Source organism: Cyprinus carpio, chromosome A6, assembly GCF_018340385.1.
Source record: "Cyprinus carpio isolate SPL01 chromosome A6, ASM1834038v1, whole genome shotgun sequence".
Lineage (NCBI taxonomy): Eukaryota > Metazoa > Chordata > Actinopteri > Cypriniformes > Cyprinidae > Cyprinus > Cyprinus carpio.
In genome coordinates, this window is record NC_056577.1 from 4,135,158 (window position 1) to 4,158,757 (window position 23,600).

General features: G+C 35.4%; 1 protein-coding gene across 2 annotated transcripts; it reads left to right on the forward strand.

The window, feature by feature from the left end:
- The first annotated feature begins 1,255 nt into the window (after positions 1–1,255).
- Positions 1,256–10,269, forward strand: LOC122134236 (NACHT, LRR and PYD domains-containing protein 12-like). 2 transcript variants are annotated; one of them, XM_042757582.1, is made up of 4 exons: positions 1,256–2,532; positions 4,776–4,949; positions 9,777–9,950; positions 10,216–10,269. In XM_042757582.1, exons 1-4 carry the CDS (start codon positions 2,399–2,401, stop codon positions 10,238–10,240), a joined length of 507 nt encoding a protein of 168 aa, XP_042613516.1. In that variant the 5' UTR covers positions 1,256–2,398; the 3' UTR covers positions 10,241–10,269. The 2 variants fall into 2 exon arrangements, with proteins under 2 accessions (XP_042613516.1, XP_042613515.1); XM_042757581.1 differs by lacking the exons at positions 9,777–9,950; positions 10,216–10,269 and adding an exon at positions 5,259–5,707 and having other exon boundaries at positions 1,258–2,532.
- Positions 10,270–23,600: the final 13,331 nt, after the last annotated feature.

Below are 23,600 nucleotides of genomic sequence, written 5' to 3' on the forward strand. Positions count from 1 at the left end.
GACCTGAATTTACCCTTTTCACACATCTTTACTAATCATTTATTAATCGTTTGTTCATTTTTTTGCTGTAGCCAATCTAAAGTTGAGACTATTCATTATTTGTAAATATTTATAAATGTTTCCTAATCATTTAGTGTTTTTATGGGCATTGGACTTTTATCTAATGTAACTAGGTTTGTGTAAAGCAGGGTTCCTCAACTCTTGCCCTGGACGGCCAATGCGCTGCAGAGTTTAGCTCCAACCCTGATCAAACTCACCTACCTGTGGTTTTCTAATGAACCTGAAGACATTGATTAGCATGCTCAGGTGTGTTTGATTAAGGTTAGAGCTAAACTCTGCAGGAAAGTGGATCTCGTGGGCCAGATTTGAGGATCCCTGGTGTAAAGGGTGGCTAGTTAAGTTTAGCTTAATGTTTGCTAAACATAAAAGATTGTAATTTTGGTGCAAAAAAAAAGTTTTTATTGCCTAAAATAAATAAATATAAATATACCTATACATATTTATGAGAAGAACGATTGTCTTCTTTCCTATTGGCTGTCGCTCCCAAAAGTCGCTCTTCATTTGCTAAAAGTTGAAGGATTCTAAACATTGTTGCATCGCTAGACACGCCAATCCAGTGACCAACGTCGCTGTTGCTCCTGTCGCTGGAAATCGCCAACTCTCCATTGAAATGAATGAGATTGTGTCGCTTTGTCGCTGCGTGTTGCTTGTAGTGTGAACGGAGCTTTAGCTGTTTTCATTCACTTAAGACATAACTGACTTCTTCAACCTACAGCTCAACCTGGCAAAGACTGAGCTTCTTGTTTTCCTTGCCACTTTGACTCTACAGCATGATTTTACCATCCAGCTACATTCATCAACAATAACCCTATCAAGTTCGGTCAGAAATCTTGGTGTAATCTTTCATAACCAGCTGACCTTCAAGTACCACATTGTAAAGACAGCGCAATCACGCAGGTTTGCATTGCATAACATCAGAAAGATCAGGCCCTTCATAATGGAGCATACTGCACAACTTCTTGTCCAGGCCCTTGTCATTTCTAGGCTGGACTACTGCAATGCTCTTCTGGCTGGACTTACATCACGTGCAGTCAAACCTCTTCAAATGATTCAGAATGCAGCAGCACGACTGATCTTCGACAAGCTCAAAAGGGTCCACTTCACCCCTCTCTTTATCTTCCTGTACTGGCTACTGGTTGTAGCTCACATCAAGTTCAAGACACTGATGCTTGTGTAACAGGGTTTAAAAATGTTTTACTAACAATGTTGTGTCTTTCACCAACATTGCTGTTTCATTCAATTAATAATTGTTTGGGGACCTCTTGTGATGACATTAAGTAATTAGTGGGTCGTTCACCTATTACCGGCGAAAAATCACCCAGCAGAGAAGTTTATCTGATACTGAGAGGGGTTAGGTACAATGTGCTACAGCAAACTGAGCTTTTTACTAACTTAATACTTAGTATTTAAGTACTTAGTAACTTAGTGGAGATCTCGAAGACTGGAGGTGGTGGAGGGGGAGAGGTCCTCGCCCAGGGCCTGGCTCATGCCTTCCGCTGGTGCACCCAGCATCCGTGGTGTCCCGGCGCCTGAGTGAAGGAGACCTCAGAAGATTGTGTCCTGGGAGCACAGGGTCTATGCAGAGAAACACACAGAGTAGAGGTGGTGGGAGTGTTAACATTGTACCGTAGACTTGCCTCGGACTTGTGAGCGTCAGCCCGGGATGTTTCCAGTGCGGCTCTCCGCTCTCGTAGCTGCTTCTCCAGTAGGTCATGGATCTGCTTCTTCATGGACTCCAGCTCCAGCTGAACCAAATGTTCAGCTCAAACCTGTCCTCACCTGAACTCACCTCACCTCAACTATTAATGACTTATTCTGCATGACCATATCTTAGATATGCACCCCAAACCTAAACTTAACAACTACCTTACTGACTATAATTAAGCAGAAAATTAAGGGTTTGGGGCAACAGTCAAAATTAATAGTTAGTTAATAGTGAGAATTTGTCCCCAAACTAAAGTGTGACCCACATATTAAATATACAAAAAATGTATGATGCGAGAATTTTGTATGTGTATTTGTAAGAGTCATGCTTAGAGGAAAGAAGAATATTGTTGCACGAAGTGCCAACAGCTCAGTTTAAGATGCTGTTGACACAGTATTTAATTTACAAAGAACCCATACCTACCCAAGCACTTCAATTTCCTCATGATCCACAGAATCTGGTAGACAGCTGTACAAATCAACTCAAAACCATATTCTCCTTTCAGCTGAACTTTTTTTATGTGAGAGATTCCACTTTTATCTGCTTACAATAAATGGATGTGTAATTATTCAGTTATTTATTACTCTGTTCAGATTGGAGCGCTGTAAACTCACTGGTCAGAGCTGTGAATTTATGGCATCAGTTCAACAATCATCAAACTCCCGTCTAATAGAGCTGGACATGAGTGACAATGATCTGCAGGACTCAGGAGTGAAGCTGCTCTCTGATGCACTGAAGAGCCCAAACTGTCAGCTGGAGAAACTTGGGTTTGAGATTCAGATGTTTATTTTATTATGTTCCATTGATACACATAAAATATCATTACCAAATCAAATAGATAAGTGGGTTTAATCCTTCTTGGTAACACTCTATAATAACATTCAGTTGTGTCATTTATAAATGATTAGATAATGATGAACTTATTTGCAAAACATTCATAAGCAATTAAGAAGTGATATGCTAACCATTTGTGTATGTTTTGTTAATTCATTTACAAGTCATTTACAAGTGATTAGTTAATGATGAATTAATTATTTACAAAACATGACTGTGCCTTCATGAATGATTAATAAGTGATATGTTACAATTTTTATCTTTTTTATAGATTAAGTTATAATAATTTATAAGTGATTAGATGATTAACTAATCATTTACAAAACATAACTATACATTCACAAATAATCAACTAACGATTTACAAATCTCGTAAGTTATCTTAAAAATAGCTTCATGAAATAATCAAACAGATTCTTACATCCTTAGTAAAAGGTTAATACACTGAAAAAAAATATACTATTTTTTTTTAAGGTAAGCGGTAGCAAACAATATATTTTAGTTGCATTTAAATAAAAAAAAAATTGATAGTTATACAGCAAAATTTGTTTATTTAAATTTAGATAAAATAATTTGGTTGCAACCACTTATCTTAAAACAATAGTAAATTCAATTAATCATTGTTTTCAGTATAGTTACTAGTTAAGTTACTAGTTAATATATTATTATTCACTTATAAATCATTGAAATGTCAACATTGTACTATTATTGCATAGTGTTATAAATGATCCATGTATTAGAAAATACATCTGTCTATACCCCCACCAGTCAGCCCTTACTTTGCTGTACACACTACAAAGGTTTCAAAAACCTGTTGTGTAAACGCATGAATAAATAATTTACAAAGCTTTCTGCATCCCCTAATCTAAAGTGTAAACTACTCATCAGTTGTAAATGTTTTACAAACCTGCTGGTTACAGGTTGTGTGTGTGTACACACTGGGGTGAAAGATCTATGAATGATGAGTAAAACATTTACAACTAAGGAGTAGTTTACACTTTAGATTAGGGGATGCAGAAAACTTAAATGATTTCTTCATGCGTTTACACAACAGGTTTTGGAAAACTTTGTAGTGTGTACTGCAATGTAAGGGCTGACTGGTGAGGGTGTAGACAGATGTCTTTTCTGACACACATGGAGTATTTTTAATGGTGTGAGATAATAGTACAATGTTGACATTTCAATGATTTATAAGTGATTAATAATATATTAACTAGTAACTTATTAACCATTTACTAAGGATATGTTTGATTATTTCATGATATGCTATTTTTTAAGATAACTTATGACAGATCAGTAAATCGTTAGCATATTACTTAAAGGGGTCATATGATGCGAATTACAAGCTCTTGTTGCATAAAGAAGATATGTAAAGTTGCAAAGACTAAAGTCTCAAATCCAAAGAGATATTCTTTATAAAAGCTTCGTCCCTGCCCCCTAAAACGGCTCATTCTAACACACCCCCACATCTCTACGTCACTATTTGGGTAGATTTGCATTATAGCTACCCAGATGTTCACGCAAAGAAAGAAGATGTACCTTTTATTCTTGTTGTAGTTTTGTTGTTGCTGCTGCTGCCATGTTGTATAGACGCTGTGTGTTTCACTGTGAAAGTGAAACTACTTTGTTTGGCCTTCCAAAAGAAGACACGACAAGAAATCATAGTTATATCACTTTTATATTGGGTTTTAATGTTTATGTCTCATCGCTCCGGCCGGACAAGGCATCACAATATGTTAAGGGGCGTAACATTTCCATCACACGCTTGAGGCATTCGGCCAATCACAACGCACTGGATAGCTGGCCAATCACAGCACACCTCGCTTTTCAGAGTGATGAGCCTTCTAAAAATCGACACGTTTCAGAAGGCAGAGGCATAGAGAAGAAACAATACAGTGTACAATGTACAGTATGTGGAAAATAATGTGTTTTTTAACTTTAAACTGCATAAACACATTTCATTACACCAAATACACAAAATAATGTTCTTTTTAGCAGCATCATATGACCCCTTTAATCATTTGTGAATGTATAGTCATGTTTTGTAAAATGTGTGCAGTATAATAAAAAACCTGTAATGTCTACCATGTTATTGTTTTCAAACTCAGATGAAGATATGAAATCATTTAAATATTTAATGGATGTATAATTATACAGTTTCTTATTACTCTGTTCAGATTGGCAGGCTGTTATCTCACTGGCCAGAGCTGTGAATTTGTGGCATCAGTTCTACAATCATCAAACTCTTGTCTGATAGAGCTGGACATGGGTAGCAATAATCTGCAGGACTCAGGAGTGAAGCTGCTCTCTGATGCACTGAAGAGCCCAAACTGTCAGCTGAAGATACTGAGGTTTGAGATTTTTTTTACATTTTTCAGTATATTGAAATATTAAAGAATCTGCTAAATATATATTCAAAATGTATAATGTGTGAATTTTGTATTTGTTTGTTTAAGACCCACTCTCAGAGAAAATAATAATATTGTTATACAGAAAACAATTCGCAGAGTTTCAACAGCTCAGTTTAAGATGCTATTGATGCATCATTTCATTTTTAAAGAACCTAAAATCCAAACTTACACAAACACGGCCTTCAGGAGATATAAACCTATTTGCTCATGATGGATATGTAATTATCAATTTTTTATTATTCTGTTCAGATTGGCAGGCTGCAAACTCACTGGTCAGAGCTGTGAATTTGTGACATCAGTTCTACAATCATCAAACTCCTGTCTGATAGAGCTGGACATGAGTCACAATGCTCTGCAGGACTCAGGAGTGAAGCTGCTCTCTGATGCACTGAAGAGCCCAAACTGTCAGCTGGAGATACTGAGGTTTGAGATTCAGATGTTTTTATGTGAATTTGATCCACATTATGTAGGGATGTAAAGATTCACTCATTGTCTCAAATGCATTGATTGCAAATCTTGATTAGATTAGATTCAACTTTTTTGTCATTGCACATGTAATGCCACATTTCCGTCGAAATTACCCAGAACAATTGTACCAGGAACTTTTTTCCCCAGGAACTATTTTCCCCCCAGACCTGTTGCTTTCTGCATTTCCACCGTGGTCTAAAGTACCGTGAAGATTATGCAAATAGTCTGGTGACGTACAAACCCGATTCCAAAAAAGTTGGGACACTGTACAAATTGTGAGTAAAAAAGGAATGGAATAATTTACAAATCTCATAAACTTATATTTTCTTCACAATAGAATATAGATAACATATCAAATGTTGAAAGTGAGACATTTTGATTTGTCATGCCAAATATTGGCTCATTTTGGATTTCATGAGAGCTACACATTCCAAAAAAGTTGGGACAGGTAGCAATAAAAGGCCGGGAAAGTTAAATGTACATATAAGGAACAGCTGGAGGACCAATTTACAACTTATTAGGTCAATTGGCAACATGATTGGGCATAAAAAGAGCCTCTCAGAGTGGCAGTGTCTCCCAGAAGTCAAGATGGGCAGAGGATCAATTCCCCCAATGCTGCAGCGAAAAATAGTGGAGGAATATCAGAAAGGAGTTTCTCAGAGAAAAATTGCAAAGAGTTTGAAGTTATCATCATCTACAGTGCATAATATCATCCAAAGATTCAGAGAATCTGGAACAATCTCTGTGCATAAGGGTCAAGGTCGGAAAACCATACTGGATGCCCGTGATCTTCGGGCCCTTAGACGGCACTGCATCACATACAGGAATGCTACTGTAATGGAAATCACAACATGGGCTCAGGAGTACTTCCAGAAAACATTGTCGGTGAAACACAATCCACCGTGCCATTCGCTGTTGCCGGCTCTAAAACTCTATAGGTCAAAATAGAAGCCATATCTTAACATGATCCAGAAGCGCAGGCGTTTTCTCTGGGCCAAGGCTCATTTAAAATGGACTGTGGCAAAGTGGAAAACTGTTCTGTGGTCAGACGAATCAAAATTTGAAGTTCTTTATGTAAAACTGGGACGCCATATCATCCGGACTAAAGAGGACAAGGACAACCCAAGTTGTCATCAGTGCTCAGTTCAGAAGCCTGCATCTCTGATGTAGGGGAGACGGGCGATATATCTAACGATATGATCATGCACATCTAGTCAGTAAATCTGGTTCCATGATTAGCACTAAATCGCCATCACCTGCTTTCAAATGGAGCGGCATTTAATAGACAGAGCCGTAGATCACTGACAAGCTACGCAATATCACGTTCATTATTGAAGGTGATTCATCTGCGATAATGAACGCGATATTGCGTAGCTTGTCAGTGATCTACGGCTCTGTATATTAAGTGCTGCTCCATTTGAAAGCAGGTGATGGAGATTTAGCGCTAATCATGGAACCAGATTTACTGACTAGATGCGCATGATCATATTGTTAGATATATCGCCCAGCCCTACTCTGATGGAATGGGGTTGCATGAGTGCGTGTGGCATGGGCAGCTTACACATCTGGAAAGGCACCATCAATGCTGAAAGGTATTATCATGACACCTAGGCAGGATGCAAATGCAAGGCGATTTATTGACAAGATATGAAGAAGGTCAGACAAACAGACAACAATGGAGTCCAAACACTGAAGGGGATTGGCGAAGATCTCAAGCTCAGATGGTAGGTGACGCAGGGACCTCGGTGGACAACCAGTGAAGATCCTCGGTGATCCGGTGCTGTATATCCCAGTGAAGGTGCTCGTGATTCCGGTGCTGAGTGCAGGAAGACACGACGAAGAACAAGGGGGGAATCCACGATCCAACACAGCCAGGGGAACAGAACGAAAGAACCACAGCGATCTGACAACAAGAGACACCAGTTACTGCACTTAAATAGACACATACAATGGGACGCAGGTGGTGCTGTTAATCAGCCGTGATCAGAGACCACGCCCACAGACACACACCTGCACACTAAACAAGCCGAGAGAGAGACAGCGAATTCATGAACCGTGACAGGTATATCCAAGTTCTAGAACAACATATGCTCCCATCCAGACGTCGTTTCTTTCAGGGAAGACCTTGCAGGGAAGACCTTGCATTTTCCAACATGACAATGCCAGACCACATACTGCATCAATTACAACATCATGGCTGCGTAGAAGAAGGATCCGGGTACTGAAATGGCCAGCCTGCAGTCCAGATCTTTCACCCATAGAAAACATTTGGCGCATCATAAAGAGGAAGATGTGACAAAGAAGACTTAAGACAGTTCCGCGACAAGAAGCTTGTATTAGACAAGAATGGGACAACATTCCTATTCCTAAACTTGAGCAACTTGTCTCCTCAGTCCCCAGACGTTTGCAGACTGTTATAAAAAGAAGAGGGGATGCCACACAGTGGTAAACATGGCCTTGTCCCAACTTTTTTGAGATGTGTTGATGCCATGAAATTTAAAATCAACTTATTTTTCCCTGAAAATGATAAATTTTCTCAGTTTAATTTGTTATGTCATCTATGTTGTATTCTGAATAAAATATTGAAATTTTAAACTTCCACATCATTGCATTCTGTTTTTATTCACAATTTGTACAGTGTCCCAACTTTTTTGGAATCGGGTTTGTATTTTTATATATATACTGTGTGTGTGTGTGTGTGTATATATATATTATATATATATATATAATATATATATATATATATATATATATATATATATATATATATATATATATATATATGTATATATGTGTGTCTGTGTGCATATTTGTGTGTGTGTAGTTATTATGTGTAAGGTACAGTATATGTATGGATACATATATTTGTGAGATAAACTGTTCTAATTTTCTATGTATGTGTGTTTTTATTTTATTTTTTGCTCGAAATAAACTTAAACCTAACCTAACTGTAAGTATGTTTTGTTAGGTTTATGTTTATTAGTTTAAGTATTTGCTATTGACTGTTCAAATACGGAGTTTTGCACGTCATGTATGTATGTATTTATGTATGTGTGTGTGTGTGTGTGTGTGTGTGTGTGAGACAGAGAGAGAGAAAGGATCACACAGTGGAGTCAGCTGTCTTAACCATCCGTAGCTTGTGTACTGCAGACACATATGAGCTTCATCACTGTGTCTGTCACGTGACTCTGTTCCCCTTTTGGGCTTGAACTGATGGTAAAATTAAGGACATTATTAACTGTCTTTACATTTATTTTGAAAGATGAAGCTTGCGATTATGGGAAGGGGCAATACATTTCCAACGAGTGCTTGCGGAGTTTGGCCAATCACAATGCACTGGGTCAGTTGGCCAATCAGAGCAGACTGCGCTTGTCAGAAGGAGGGACTTTGTAGAAAACAATGCGTTTGAGAGAGGCGGGGCATAGAGGACCTACAATAATGTACAGTATTTGAAAAATAATGTGTTTTTTGAACATTAAAGCATGTCAACATATTCTTTTACTCAAAATACATAAAATAATGATCTTTAAAAAAAAGCATCAAATGACCCCTTTAAGTTTTTCAGGTGATCTTTTGTCATTACACAGGTTCAGCAGATCTATGCAGTTTCTTAAATTTGTAATCCAACAGCAGCTTTCTGAGCACCTCATATTTGATCTCTCCTCAGGACAGTCACTGATTATCAGAAATGAACTGATGACAGATCTCTCATAATAGCACTAGTCTTGAGTGAAAGAATTTACATCCTTATCAGTTATTTCCAGCAAAATAAATAAATAAATAATAATAATAATTGTGAAATTAGATTTTGGTCATATTGCTCACCCCAACTATGAATGTATTTAAAAGATACAGAATCAATATGAATCACATTGAATGGAATTGTTCTGAATTTGATAAAATTGTTCCTGAATTGAATCAAAAACCTATGAATTGTGAATCAAATTGATTAGCTGTCTACCCAAAGATTCATACTCCTCTTAAGGTATGACTATCCACATCTGAATGAAATTATGAGTTTTGAACCTTAAGACAATGACAGATTGATTATTTCTGCATTGGATACAAATGTGTTAAACCTCACGACAAGACCAAAATATAAACAGGAATAGAAACATTAATTAAATAAAGATTGAGGGAGCAAACATATGTTTTACTCATAATCTATAGCTTTAATTGATTTGAAACATTAACTGCAGTTAGCATCTCAATGTACCTCCTTCAGGTCAAAAGATTTAACAAGCTTTTGTCATGAGTTTTAATGTCACTGATGTTTTTATTGTTTCTGTGTGTTTGTAGATTACAGGAGTGTAAGGTGAGAGATGAAGGCTGTCATTATCTGGCTTCAGCTCTGTGTTCAAACCCTTCACTACTGAGAGAGCTGTATCTGCGCTACAATGACACAGGACAATCAGGACTCAAGATGCTCTCTGATCTACTGAACGACTCAAACTACGCACTGAACAAACTTGAGTAAGATTCATCTCATCCTGCATGTGTTTGTATATGTATTTCAGTCTAACCATCTACAGATATACAGTGGAGTGAAATGTCATTTAGAAGAGTCTGTGATAGGGCTGTAGGATATGGAGGAAAATATTAATTTATCTACTTACTGTACATATCAGTCTCATTGAGTAGGTGTTCTTTGAAAGATAGTTAACCCAAAAATCTAAATTCTGTCATTTGCTCACCCTCGTGTCATTCCACAACTGAATGACTTTCTTTCTTTCTGCAGGACTTTCAGAATGACAACAGCTTAGCACCTATAAAAAGAAAACACAAAAAAGGGAAAAAGCACACAATTTACACAATTTACTATAGCAGTTTAATCAATGTCTCTTGATAACACAATACATCAACAGAATCTCCCCCCGCTCCACGTCAGCATCCACAGCAGGTTTCAGAGGACGCTCTGCTCTTTTCTGCCAATCCCAGGCATGTCAGGTGCATTCAATTAATGTGAATCAGATTCCTGCATTCACTGAACAGTTTGAGCTTATAGGTTCACTTCTGAGTGTTCAGGAAAGAGTTTGAACATGTTTTCATTGCTGGTTGTGGTTTAGTCATAGTTATTTACTCTTAAAGTGCTTTTAAACACCTCTGAGGAAAAAGAAGGGGGAGTAATCTGCATAAAAACTGCTTGTGCTGCTTCACAAATTGGGTCATTTTTAGGTTAGTTTCATGAAAGCACTTTACAGGCACCTGAAAAGAGCTTGTGCAGTGACAACTATTCTGTAGCATTAATATCACTGGATAATGCTCTCCTATTTCCACTGGACTAAGAAAGTATCTGATCTGGGTCATTACACAAGTAAGGATTCAGATGATAGCGTTTTTAATTAAGAGATCATTTGAGGATACAATAAAAGCTAATAGTCCCTGTTTCTGGACAGAGGAATGTTTCATTTTGACATCACACACTCATATCCACACGGACTGCCATTAATGACCAGAACAGAGATATATTTGGAAGTGAATCAGTGTAATGTTTACCCTAACATTCATAAAAAAAAAAGAAAAAAAAGAGGATATTTCAGAAATAATGTTTTCTTAGATTAGCGGGAACGTTCGCAAAATGTCCTTAGAACATGTTTTTGTTATCTGGGTTACTGGCCACATCAGACCCCTTTTAATTTGGTTAAGAAAACGTTATGCAGCATGTAGTCCACTGTCAATACTGAACCCATCTGAGAAAGAGATGTAGAGAGAGTGTGGTTTACACAATGTCTCGTATTTAAAACAAAAGATTCCTGTCTGTTTTCTAGTCTCGGGCACTGTGTGTATTGTTGTAAGCGTATGTTGTTTTGTTTGCCTTGAGGCTTCTGTTACAATCCAGACTGTTCTCTGAAAAACTCTATTGCAAATGAAAATGGATTGCTAAATATCACAGTCTAGAGAATATATGTTAATCTACTGAATAATTCAAGGCCAAACACACTTGTGTCTGTTGTGACTAATTAAAAAAAAGCACCAACTTCATCTGTGCACAACTAATTGTGTGTGTGTGTGTGTAAGGTGAGACCGCTAAAACTATACACTCACACCCATTTTTATAAATAAAGCTACTGAAATGTGTATGAAATAATTTTCATGCTGCAGTCAGTCCTGCTGTGAATATTTTAATTGATTATTGCTGCCTGATGTGTGTTCAGTAAAGTGATTATTCCTGTTCCATGTGAAAATGATAATCATTCTGCAATTATAAACAAGTCATGATTTTAAAAACAGTGTTTGAATGTTAAAATGCTTGATTTTGATGCCTGATTCTATATTTTACTTTCAGAATGGTTTTATAACCAAATATCAGGTTATTATCGGGGTAAGTTGTCATAATAGCTGAAGTGATTGTTTTCTCTAGCAGAGGTTTTATATGTTGGTTACAATCAGACATTCAGAATAGTCTTAGAATGATTTTGGTGAATTTTGTCAAAATTAAATTTCACATATCTGTATTATACATATTATGACTGTTGGCTGGGTAATACCATAGAAGTAAGTGAACACAAGAAAATTACACAAACAAGTCAATTGTAATGAAAGTAGATTTGAATTTTTCTTAATTCTCAGGTTGTCATCAACCATTTAATACTTGAAAATTGTACATTGTTTTAAAAAAAATTGTTTATTATTTTATTATTATTTTTAAACACTTATTTCTTAACTTTTTACTGGTTCATGAATTGTTCTGACTTTCATAATTGTCATGATAAGTGTTTAAATTTTGATGAAAAGTTAATAACAGGCTGTTTATTGACAGACTGTGACAACTTGCCCCATGTAGTTCAACAATATAACCCTCTGCTGCTTTTAATGTACTCAATACATTTGTTCCTGGAAAACTTTTCATATTTGTGTCTTTACCGAAATGGATTCTCAAAAATAAACCCACCATTAGAACACAAACTCCAGCATTTTAAAGCTGTCAGTTGGATTTAGAAAGAACAGCTGTATAGTTCTGTGTGTGTGTGTGAGAGAGAGAGAGAGAGAGGGTCATTACATGTTGGCCACAGAGAGCGGGTGAAAGTGTATTTCAGGGGTTACAGTGTTGGGTCAGCAGACAGAGTAAAGCTGTACTGTGATTGAAGGATCAGAATCAGATCTGATTGGTTCTGGTCACTGATTGACCTGCCAGTGCAGTCTATTCAAGCACAGCGTGCTGCTTATGAAAAAGTGCTGCAAACACGATTGATTAATTAATTGATTGATTTATTGTGTGACAATTTAACCCCATAAAGCCTGCTGTATCATATTTGATACACAAATTTCTAAGGCCTCTAAATGATCAACATGATCGAAACTTTGCTGATAAACCTGTCACAATCTCCTCCATGTCTTCTGTCGTCTGATTGATAGTTTAGACTTTTTCAACAAGTGAAAGGTCTTTTAGTGTAATTGTACAAACGTCCAGCTTCAGCTCGTGCTTCACGTGTCTTTCTGCTGTCAGATCTTTACTGATTTTTATAAAGTAAGCTTAAGAATAACTTTGATATTTTTAGCATTGTTTCACTATTAACACTTAATGGACTGAAGCAGCACCGCTTTATTTAATTATCCAGGCATTATTTTTTAGAAAAAAATCATGTTCAAATATGATCATTGGGGTTTTTTGGGTTTTTTTTTTTTTCATTTTTTAGTTTTTTATGTATTGTTTTTGTTTATTTTTTTAGTTAGGATTTTGGTGTTTGTTTATTATTTATTGTTGGAGATAATATGGAGAGTGACGACTGATATTTCTATCATTTTATGTAAGTATCTGCTCTACTGTAATAAAGGTCTCATTAATTTACATTTAAAGCTATCAGAATTTCACTTTAATTTCATCCTCACCTTTGTTCATTTAAATATCAGCATCTGAAACAAATTGTATATTTTTACACAGTTTAGGCCTTTGAATGAGCTGAGCTGTTTTTCACTATATCATACTATGTGAGCCACAAAAGCCTCTTATATCAAATATGATATTATTAAAACATAAAAAACATGCACTTTTAAAAATAATTCAATACAATTTTACATCTAAAAAAATATATATTTTTTTCTGACTATTTCATACAGTATGTCAGGCTTAAACATTTTCATTTACACAAATTATACAGAAGGATATTTCATATTTGAGTGACTCAAAAAACGTTTAGACTTAACATGCGAGCAAGAATACATGTTGTAACACCTTATTATAGAGTATGAAACTTTATTAATTATTAATCAGATCTATTACTGATTCAGTGTGTAAAACATTAATAACAGAAACATCTTGAGAAAAGCAAACAGCGTCGTAATCTCAGTCTCAGCTCTCCTGTGGATCCGCTCGGCTGCGGTGATGCTTTCATTTGATTGACAGCTGTTGTAAGAGTGTTAGTCTGTTATCAGCCTGACCGGATCATCAGACGAGTCCGGCCATATGTTCATGACATCTCCAGCACTCTTTATCTGACAGAACAGACCTACACCTGTCTGTCTTCACACACACACATCCTGATAACATCAAAACACTGAGCTCCAAATCACTCACAAGGAATCAGAAACCTCATATTCCTCACTGAGATACTTTGGACAGCAGATATCCTGCTTATTTTTTGTTTCTTCAAGTTTATTGAAGTAGTTCTGGTGCTATAAGTGAAAGTTATACACTGAAGCAGTCAAGTATGTTGTGATGCTGCAGGAAATTCACACAGGTTTTACACAACAATGCATTTATAGGTATTTTTATAGAGTCTCTGATTTAAAATTCAGTAGCAAAAAAATGGTTGTTAAGCTCAATTAATTTCAGTCTATCAATTCAAACTGTCTGTGTCAGTGAACTGCTTCAAAAATCACTCAGATACGGAAGTCTCTGTAAAGCATTTCCATATGTTATATGAATGTACACTCCCAGAGAGAGAAAAGGGTACAAAAGCTGTCACTGGCATGGTTCACTTTCAAAAGGTACTATATGTGCCATTTATGTACTATTATTACACGGCTCTGTGGAATACTTGATTCTGATTGGTCAGTCACGACATTCAGAGGTATGTTATCCCTCGATAACAACCGGTAAAAACTGATAACACAGGCTCATCCGGGTAACAGCAGTCGGCGCTGTACTCTTGCTTGAACAATTTTTTCTTGGTGGAAGCTTTGCGTTTGTTTAGCTAATAAAATATTAAAACTCGATTCAAAATGTTGTACAATTATTTCATTATGTCATCCTGGTATCGCGGACTCGCAGCTGCTGCCATTTTGCTACGATTGTTTTGTACCCTGTAATGGATTATAAGAGAACTAACAAACTGGTACAGTTTTAAAACATTTTCGTCTTAATTCTTTTGTTGCCTTAATTATTTTTGTGGTTAAATGTTGTGTAATAAGTGGTTTGACTGCACCGTTTCCCTTAAATGTCCGTCTAGTTTGAATTTACCGCTTGCTCACAACTGTTGTCTGCAAGGAAGCTTTACTCAAATCGATATTTTGCGTCTAATTTACTTAGGTGGCAAGTAGCTGTGTAATAAGCGGGATAATGTACATCCAGCCGGTTGTCCTGATCACCCTGTTGGGGTTTATTCTGAGATAACAACTGGCTGGATGTACATTATCCCTTACATATATACACTTTAGGTACTAATATCTACGTTTCATATGCACTGTTTAGGGGTAAATAAGCTACAAAAGTGTATATTTTTAAAATGTGCCAAGTGGCAAAAATGTAAATGTACCCAGTGACACCTTTTGTACCTTTATTTATTTATTTATTTAATTGAGAGTGTACTTGTGTATTTAAAAATATAAATGAGCAATATGAAGCGAGTAGCAGTGCGATATGGCTGTATATTGGCATGGCTGTTGGTAATCAGAGCGTGCTGATATAAAGACATATCGCACTGTTACTCATGTGATATTGTGTTTATACAACAGTTCGACGGCACGAGTGTGTAAATACATAAGACACAACAACTGTTTCTTTAAAAACCCTCTTTTATGCGGAAATACTTCCTTCTGCCATGGATTCAGGTCTCAAGTTGACAGTTTATTAGCTGAGCTAAAACCTCCGTTACCAATCTGAAAATGTCACTATAGAACTAGTAATGAAGGAACGTTGAATTGCTTCATTGAAAACTTATTGTATTACTGTACGTATTACTGTGCTTATATGTACGTTTTTACTTCCAAATGAGTCCAGAGCAAGAGAGTTCAGCTCAAAGATTTTATGTTGCACACAATTATTCCAGGTTTTTTATTGTGATGCCATGCTCCTCTTTTGCATATTGACTGTATCTTTTTAAATGCCACATCCATTATAGATGATCATTACTCATTCTCTCTTAAGTCTGTCAGAGAGAAACTACTGCAAACTCCACATAAACAACAGCAGATGATTCAGTGTGATCTAGATCTAGATGCCAGATAGAAAATATACTCTTTCTGTTTCTTTGGCATTCTGAGGACTGGAGTGAAACAACAGCAACTCCTCCAAAAACCTCCAGCATTCCTTGTTTTTGTCTTAGTCTGTGCCGGTGATTCAAGAGAAACACAACTGCAAACTGTCACCAAGTGAATCCTCAGTAGAATCGGATCTCTTTGAGGATTTACTGGCTCTGGTGTGAGACTCTGAGAATGAGCTCGAGTGAAGCATCAAATATACAGCAGTTCTGAAGCGTCGAGGAATCTGTGTCCCGCTTCACACCGAAACTTCTGTGACACACTTCACTGCCTCCAGTGCTGCTCTCCTGCTGCCCCCTTCCTGTCTTTTGCCTCTTTTAATTTTTAAATAGGTTTCTTCAAATCTGGGTTCTTGATTCTTATTGGATTTATCTATTTTATTTCAGATACTCTAATAATTTGTCACTTGTCAGAATTAAAAAGCCTTCATATAAACACTTAAATTGGAAAATTATTATTAGATAGAGCTCAAATTAATTTAAAATTCAAAATGCATTTTTTCTCTTTTTATTTTTTCACCTCAGTTACGTTTACATTGTTTTTTTTTTGTTTTTTTGTTTTTTTTTGCACCAAACATGTCATTTATTTATTTATTTATTTATTTATTTATTTTTATTTAAAAAAGGAAGGAAATAGATAGCTCTCTTCAGGTAATATATATATTATAGCTCTTTTTTGGATTTATTTTGATTTTGATAATTTGATCAGATTGACAAAAGTTCAGAACTTCTACAAAAAAATAGTATTTTTAAATGCTAAATAATAATTAAATAATTTTAAATAATTTAATACATTTAATAAATAATTTTATCATAAAATAGACCATTGCACTATCAACCTCAATTTTTGATTCCTCAGGTAATAGATAAACTGATGAAATATATATTTTAATGCACTGTAAGTCGCTTTAGAAAAAAGTTTCCACAAATGCAAATTTAAATGTGCAACATGTTGAGGTAATTATGAATTATCATTGTAAAATGTGTCAAATTGTTTCACATTATATTTTCTTGATTGTATATAGTGTGAACTGTAAAGTATTCAATAAGTAATTTAATAATTTAATTATTCCATTCTGAACATGAGTAGTAACTTAGTAGCAAGTATTCCCACATACAGTGGTGGTTCTACATTGAATTACACCCTGGGCAAGACCCACACACACACACACATTAAAATATATTGTAGAACATACTATATTACACACACACACACACGAGACAAAGGAAGGAAGAGCGATTGATTACATACACAAATGGCATCTAATCGTGTATTAAAATGATCTTTTGTCTTCATCAAAGAGATGAGGAGATGTTTTCTTCCATCAGCAGCTAAACATGTCAGGAGTTCCTGATCTCACAAATGTGATAACAAGCTTCATAAGACACAAAACACCTTGAGTTTCTCTGCAGTGAGTGTGTGAGCACTGGTTCCTGAGCTCTGGGACTAAATAGCCACAGAACTGACAAAATCTACATTTATGTAGCTGGAAATTATTCTGGATTCATTTTCTCACAAAATGTGTTTTTTCCTATCAAATATGTATAAAATATGGGTTTTATACCAGCAGATACAAAACTAATGCATCAAACACTAAATCTTGACCAGTCTAACATTCACTTCAGTGAAAGAATGAATTGAGACGCTGATTTCAGCTCCATTCGTTCAATAATGACCAGTCAGCTATTCACCAGACAAAATTACAGACAAAACAGACATATTTTACACATCACACCTGTGTTAAAATGCAGCAGCCGTTTTGTTTTTGTGGTGTTGCTACATGTAGAATCTACTTAAAATAAAATAATCTAAAAATCCCAAACAATTTATTTATAATTTATGTGATGGAGCATGAAAATAAAATAAAATAAAATAAAAGTTTCTAGTGTCATTGTGGAAAATAATAAAGCATAATAAATTATATAATAATATCAAAATAGCACTTTCGAGATGAAGACTGGCTTTGACTGATTTAATAAACCAAAGTATAGGAACACAGATTGGAAATCGTGTATATATATATATATATATATATATATATATATATATATAAAATAATATTTTATTATTAATTACTTTCCTTCTAGTAAAGGGCATAATTTTTCTTTCAAATGTTTATATTTTATTTCTTACTCTAAGTATTTGAATCTATATGAATTATTGAGTTGGTTTTAAGGTAGTGAAACACAATATGATGTCATAATTTTGACAAAATAAAGAAAAAATAAAATCAAAATTAAGACAATTCAAGTTCTCAGATTCATTAACTTAAGACCAAATTATACTTTTATGAAAAAAAAAAAAAATCAGCTGAAGTTGTGTGATTTAGTCTCATGTCTCAACAATCAGTGTGTGAGAGAGACATTATTTATGAAAAGACATGAATATCAGCGTGCATCATCTTTCTGCAGCATCTGTGTGTGTTAGTCGTCAGCTGAGCATCACAGATCATATTTGTCTTCATCTGAGAGAATAATTCTAGATTAATGGATGAGAACGAGAGACGAGGAGTAAAGACAGATGTGTGTGTGATTAGAGGAAGCACTGACGAGGAACACACTGTCTATCTGCCTTCCCTCTTCTTATTAGAGTGATTGACTGTCACCATGGTAACAAATTATGGAGCAGGCAGAAGATTCTATGTATATGTCAAGATGTAGTTTTTTTTTTTTTTATGGCAAATAATTTGAATCTTTAACAACTTTTATTTTGACTTGTTCTGTTTCTTTATCATTTTTATTCAGTGTCTATGTGCTTCTGAAACTCAATTATGTAGCAAGCAAAACATTTGTGTCATAAAATATTAGTTAAATCTATGCAGGATTTTATGTGCAAGTTATAAATATTAGAAATAGTTAGAAATAATTTATGTGATGGAGCAAGAAAAATGAATGTGGAGATTCTACACCAGAACAACATCGTTAATTTATTAACTCAATAACAATTACACAAACTACTACAAAGTTAAACAATGTGTATATTTAATTTGTTTTAGTTTTAACTGATTAACTAGTAAATTTTATGCAAATCTACTGTAAATCAGTTGCGCATTGGTCGGTCTGAGACACCAGATGGAGCCAGTGTCCATCTCAAACTCACTGAGGCGTCTACAAATACTGCCTGACGGGTTTTCCACGGTTGTCTTACATTGTTATAAATAATAATAATAAGAAGAAGAATAAGAAGAATAAGAAAAAAAAAAAAGAAATCACAATCTTGTACTTCCATGAATTATCAATGTATTTATTGAGAGTTCGAGGTCTACTGAGATTGACGGTACCTTAAAATCAGTGTTTTTTAAAGGGCTTGAGTTTATTTTTTGCGTTTATAATACATTATAAGTTAAAATAGCTATATTAGACAACAAGTGGGTCTTTAGTAAGTAAAGCCTCGGGCTGATTTTCAGTCAGGCGCGCACGGGTCAGGCTCGTGGGGTCTTATGTAAGAAGCGCGCTCCAGCGGCGGAGCGTTATTCGGCGGCGGTCTGGTTTTAGTCTAATTTAAAATGATATTTAATGTCACATCATGAGTTAATGTTGAGGTAAAGTTTGATTTTAATCGTAATCATCGACTGAGGAAGCGGAAGAGCGCGGAATATCGACCCGTGATCGGTTATTGATCATCATGCCGCCCATCGAGAATGACGCGGGACGCGAGCAGATCCGATCGAAGATCGAAGAGCTGATCGATTCTCATCAAGTGCTGGTGTTCAGCAAGAGCTACTGTCCCTACTGCGTCAAGGTGAGCGCGGACAGAAACACGAGAAGTGTGTGTTTAGTGATCATCAGTCAGTATATCCTCCTGAGAGACACAACTGAAGTGTTGAGGATTTTGTTGTTCTTCATGTGATAAACAAACGGGGAATAGCATTAGTAAAATATGTATATGTGTATATATGTATGGATGTATATGTATGTGTTTTTTTCATTCACCAGTCAGTTTTTAGGTTTCAGGCTGTTTTTAGCCAAACTTTGTACAAAGATGATTCTCAACTATGTTATGAAAGATATAACAGAATGATTTGATATAGTACTGTACTTAATGCAATATGTTCGTAAAATGTTCATTAGTATTTTCATTCTATACAATGTATCTATTTCCTCTAATTTGCATATTAATTTGTTCAAACCATGATGAAAAAAGAAGTGTTATAATGGGGGTAAAAACATTTTCATGAGATATCTCATATTTCATAGAAATATTGATCTATAATTCTCTCCCTAAAATGCCTGATTAACATGATGTTTGTCGTCTACAGAAGACATGTATGAAAATCACGCCGTTTTGTTAAAATAAAGTCATATTCAGATTTAAAACCCCATAACGTTTTTCTGAGATGTTTATTTTACGACAAACAATTTGTAAATTAGCAAAATTAAAATGATAATTACAAAACATTAACATATTTCCCTAAGAGTGCTATATTTGATAATTCTGTCAATATCAGTCATATTTAAAGAGCAAGGAGAGGAAGTGTTTATGATCAAACCTCCTGAAAAAGCCCTGAATGTGCTCCGTACAGGACATAAACCTGTGGACTCAGAAATACACTGAAATATAATATTCAGAAATCTGTGCCTGGGTCCCAGGAGGATATGATTATGTGATTATGTGAAGTTGTGTTTCTATTGTTTTAAAACAATTTATTTTTTAAATATAAATTGCTGGATAATTTGTTTGTAGTTTATATGATTTTTCCTTAATAATTCATTAATTTTATTATGTTATTGTTTATTTCTTATTCCTTTGTTGTTTTGTGTTAATTATTCTGTTATGTTGTAAAGTGCTTTAAGTTTTAAGGTACTGTACAAATTATTATTATTATTTGTGTTTACATGTTTTTAGACTCTTAAATTTTGGGGAAATTTTTTGGATTTTTGGGTTAATTTTTTTGTACAAAAAAGTATATGTTATTTTTTGTTATTTTTATTTTTTTTTTTTATTACTTTTATTTTGTATTTTTATTAATGATATTTGATTGTATTTATTAAAGATGTGGTAGTTTCTCAGTGTTGTTTTTTTTTTTTTTTTTTTGGTATTATTTTTAATCTATGGTGTGAAATATGTATAACTCTTCATTTTGTGATCTGCTACAGAAATAATCAGTTTGAATTAAGTTTCTCAGTAGCGGTGTGAATTAAAAATAGAAATTCCTTTTCTCTCCTTTCCATTTTCCGTAATTTCTCCCTTCTCTCTCTTTTTTTCTTTTTCTCCTTCTTCCCCCTCCTCTCTCTCTCTCATCTTTTCCTTCCCTTCTTCCGCGACATATCAACCTCAACTCTCCCTCCTTCTCTCACCCTCCCTCTCGTTCTCCCTCTCTCCTCTCCTCTCCTCTTCTCCCTCCTCCCCTCTCCCCTCTCTCATTTCGCTCACCTCCTCGGCCCCCCTCTTCCTTTTTTTTCATTCCTCCCTCCCCCCAGCCTCAGCCTCAAAAATAAGTGAACTGAAAACTAAAAAAAAAAAAAATGGAGGATAATAAAAGTGAATTATCATCATTTATAGTATTAAGGAACTCATTTGTGGTTAATGTTAGGTATGTGTTTAATGCATAAAGTAAGTTTACATTACTAAACAGTGTATTAGTAGCCTACGTTTATCTTTTATAAATAATTATTGACCTAGATATATAAGTGCTGTAATGCTGTTGATGAGTTATAACAATTTTTTAAATTTTTTTTTTTTTGAGTGTTATTCTAACAGTCAAAGTAATATTCAAAATCACGTTATTATTATCGTTCTCTCCCCCTCAGAATGTTTTTTTAGATTTCAGACTCAGGCAAAGAAAAAGCTTTAAATCTCTCTCTCTCTCTCTCTCTCTCTCTCTCGGCTCGGCCTGCTCGTGTTAGCGGGTCGACAATGTGGCAGAAGACGTCTCCGTTCATATTATTGATACTAGATAGATAGCAAAACTGCCAAAAGTGGGACTAAAATGTCACTGGTTCTAGCGTGACATGTTTGAGCTTTCGTGTTTACTGCGTCACATCTTATGTTTGTGCGTTGATCAGTTGTGAATAAAAGTTCAAATTAAGTCTGAAATTTATGAATGAGCACTAACCTGTCGATCTCTTATTCTCGCAGAAAGATCAGGATGAGCACACGATTGTGCAAGTTAGCAAGATTTGATGTGCTGAATTCTGTGGTCAGTTCGTTCCCCTTTATCAAGTTTGTTTTGTATGTAAAGTTATGCCATATTTCACTTCTACTGCTCTCTGAATTTTATTCGAGTTGGGCGGGCGGCGGTAATAGCAGTACTTCATCTGTTTGATTCCATGGCGTTGTTCTTCAGGTTTACCGGTTTTGCATCAATTTGGGAAGCACTGCCACCTACAGGTGAACTTCGGAACAGCAGTGCATGAAATACCGAATTGAGCAAAATTATGATATCGTACCGTTTGAAATATAATAGATACCGGTATTTTTCCAGTACCGGTATACCACACACCCCTAGTGTCAATACTCACCAATTTACAAGCACAGAAAGAAAGAGGTTGTTTGTTTGTTTTTTTGTAAGCTAGCACCGTTTTGTTTGACAAACAGATGCAGAACATAGAGGGATAAATAAATATAGTCCTTTCTTATTTGTGTGAGCTTGACTGAGCATCACTGCTGATCCAAAAGATCTCTGGCTCCAAAACCAAGTAAGCTGACTATGTAGGTGTGGGATTACAAATGTAAGAATCTGTTTAAAATATGCTGATCCTATGATCTGACATAGCATCACATGAAAAATTGACTGAGACATAAAAATGTACATTGTGTATTACATTTTGAGGTAAAGATGATGACATTCTAAGAAGAACAAGTCAAGCAGCCCAAGTGTCTGAGACATTTACCTTTTGTCTTCATGCACTTCCTGACTATTGGGCAGGGTGCTATGTTAAAGGTGAATGCTCTCTATGATAATGTGAAGGTATGGGTGATACTGTCAGGCTGATTGGATTAGCACCTATGCATTTGAATGACACTGTTGTGCTGATGAGATCAGGGCTGGGAAAACTCCGGTAACAGGCTGATTCCTGTACTGCATTTGCATTCTTTTTTTAGATTGTCTCCACCTCTATGTATCCCTCCCCCTTGAAATATAAACTACAATGCATCAATGCCTTTGATGACTGCAGCGCCATGCAGCGTGTTCTCAATAAAGAGTCCTGCTGTAGATACCCAGGAGTCTCCTGGTCTTCGCTTCTGAGTTTCCAACATAGGCAACATTTTTACTTTTACATTTATGCAGTTGGCAGACTAGCGCAAAGCTCTATTGTTTGAGCTTCAGGAAAGTAGGATTTTAAGACATCACACTTGCATTGGCGATAAGTGCACTGCGTAATTATGATTGTAATTATGCAATTTTAATTTATTATGCATTATTAATTCCATAAAATATTTACCCAAAATATTTGTGCATTATATTTGTTGGAATGTATATATCACAGTTATTATATTTAACCAAAACTGTAAAGAACTTTGGTTACACTTTATTTTAAGGTGTCCTTGTTACAGTGTAATTATCAGTGGTGTAATGTAACGAAGTAATAAATACTTTGTTACAGTGCTTAAGTATTTTTTGGGAGTATCTGTACTTTACTTGAGTTTTTATATTTCAGCCAACTTCTACTTTTACTCCACTACATTTCCTAATTAAAATGTACAGGTGCTGGTCATATAATTAGAATATCATCAAAAAGTTGATTTATTTCACTAATTCCA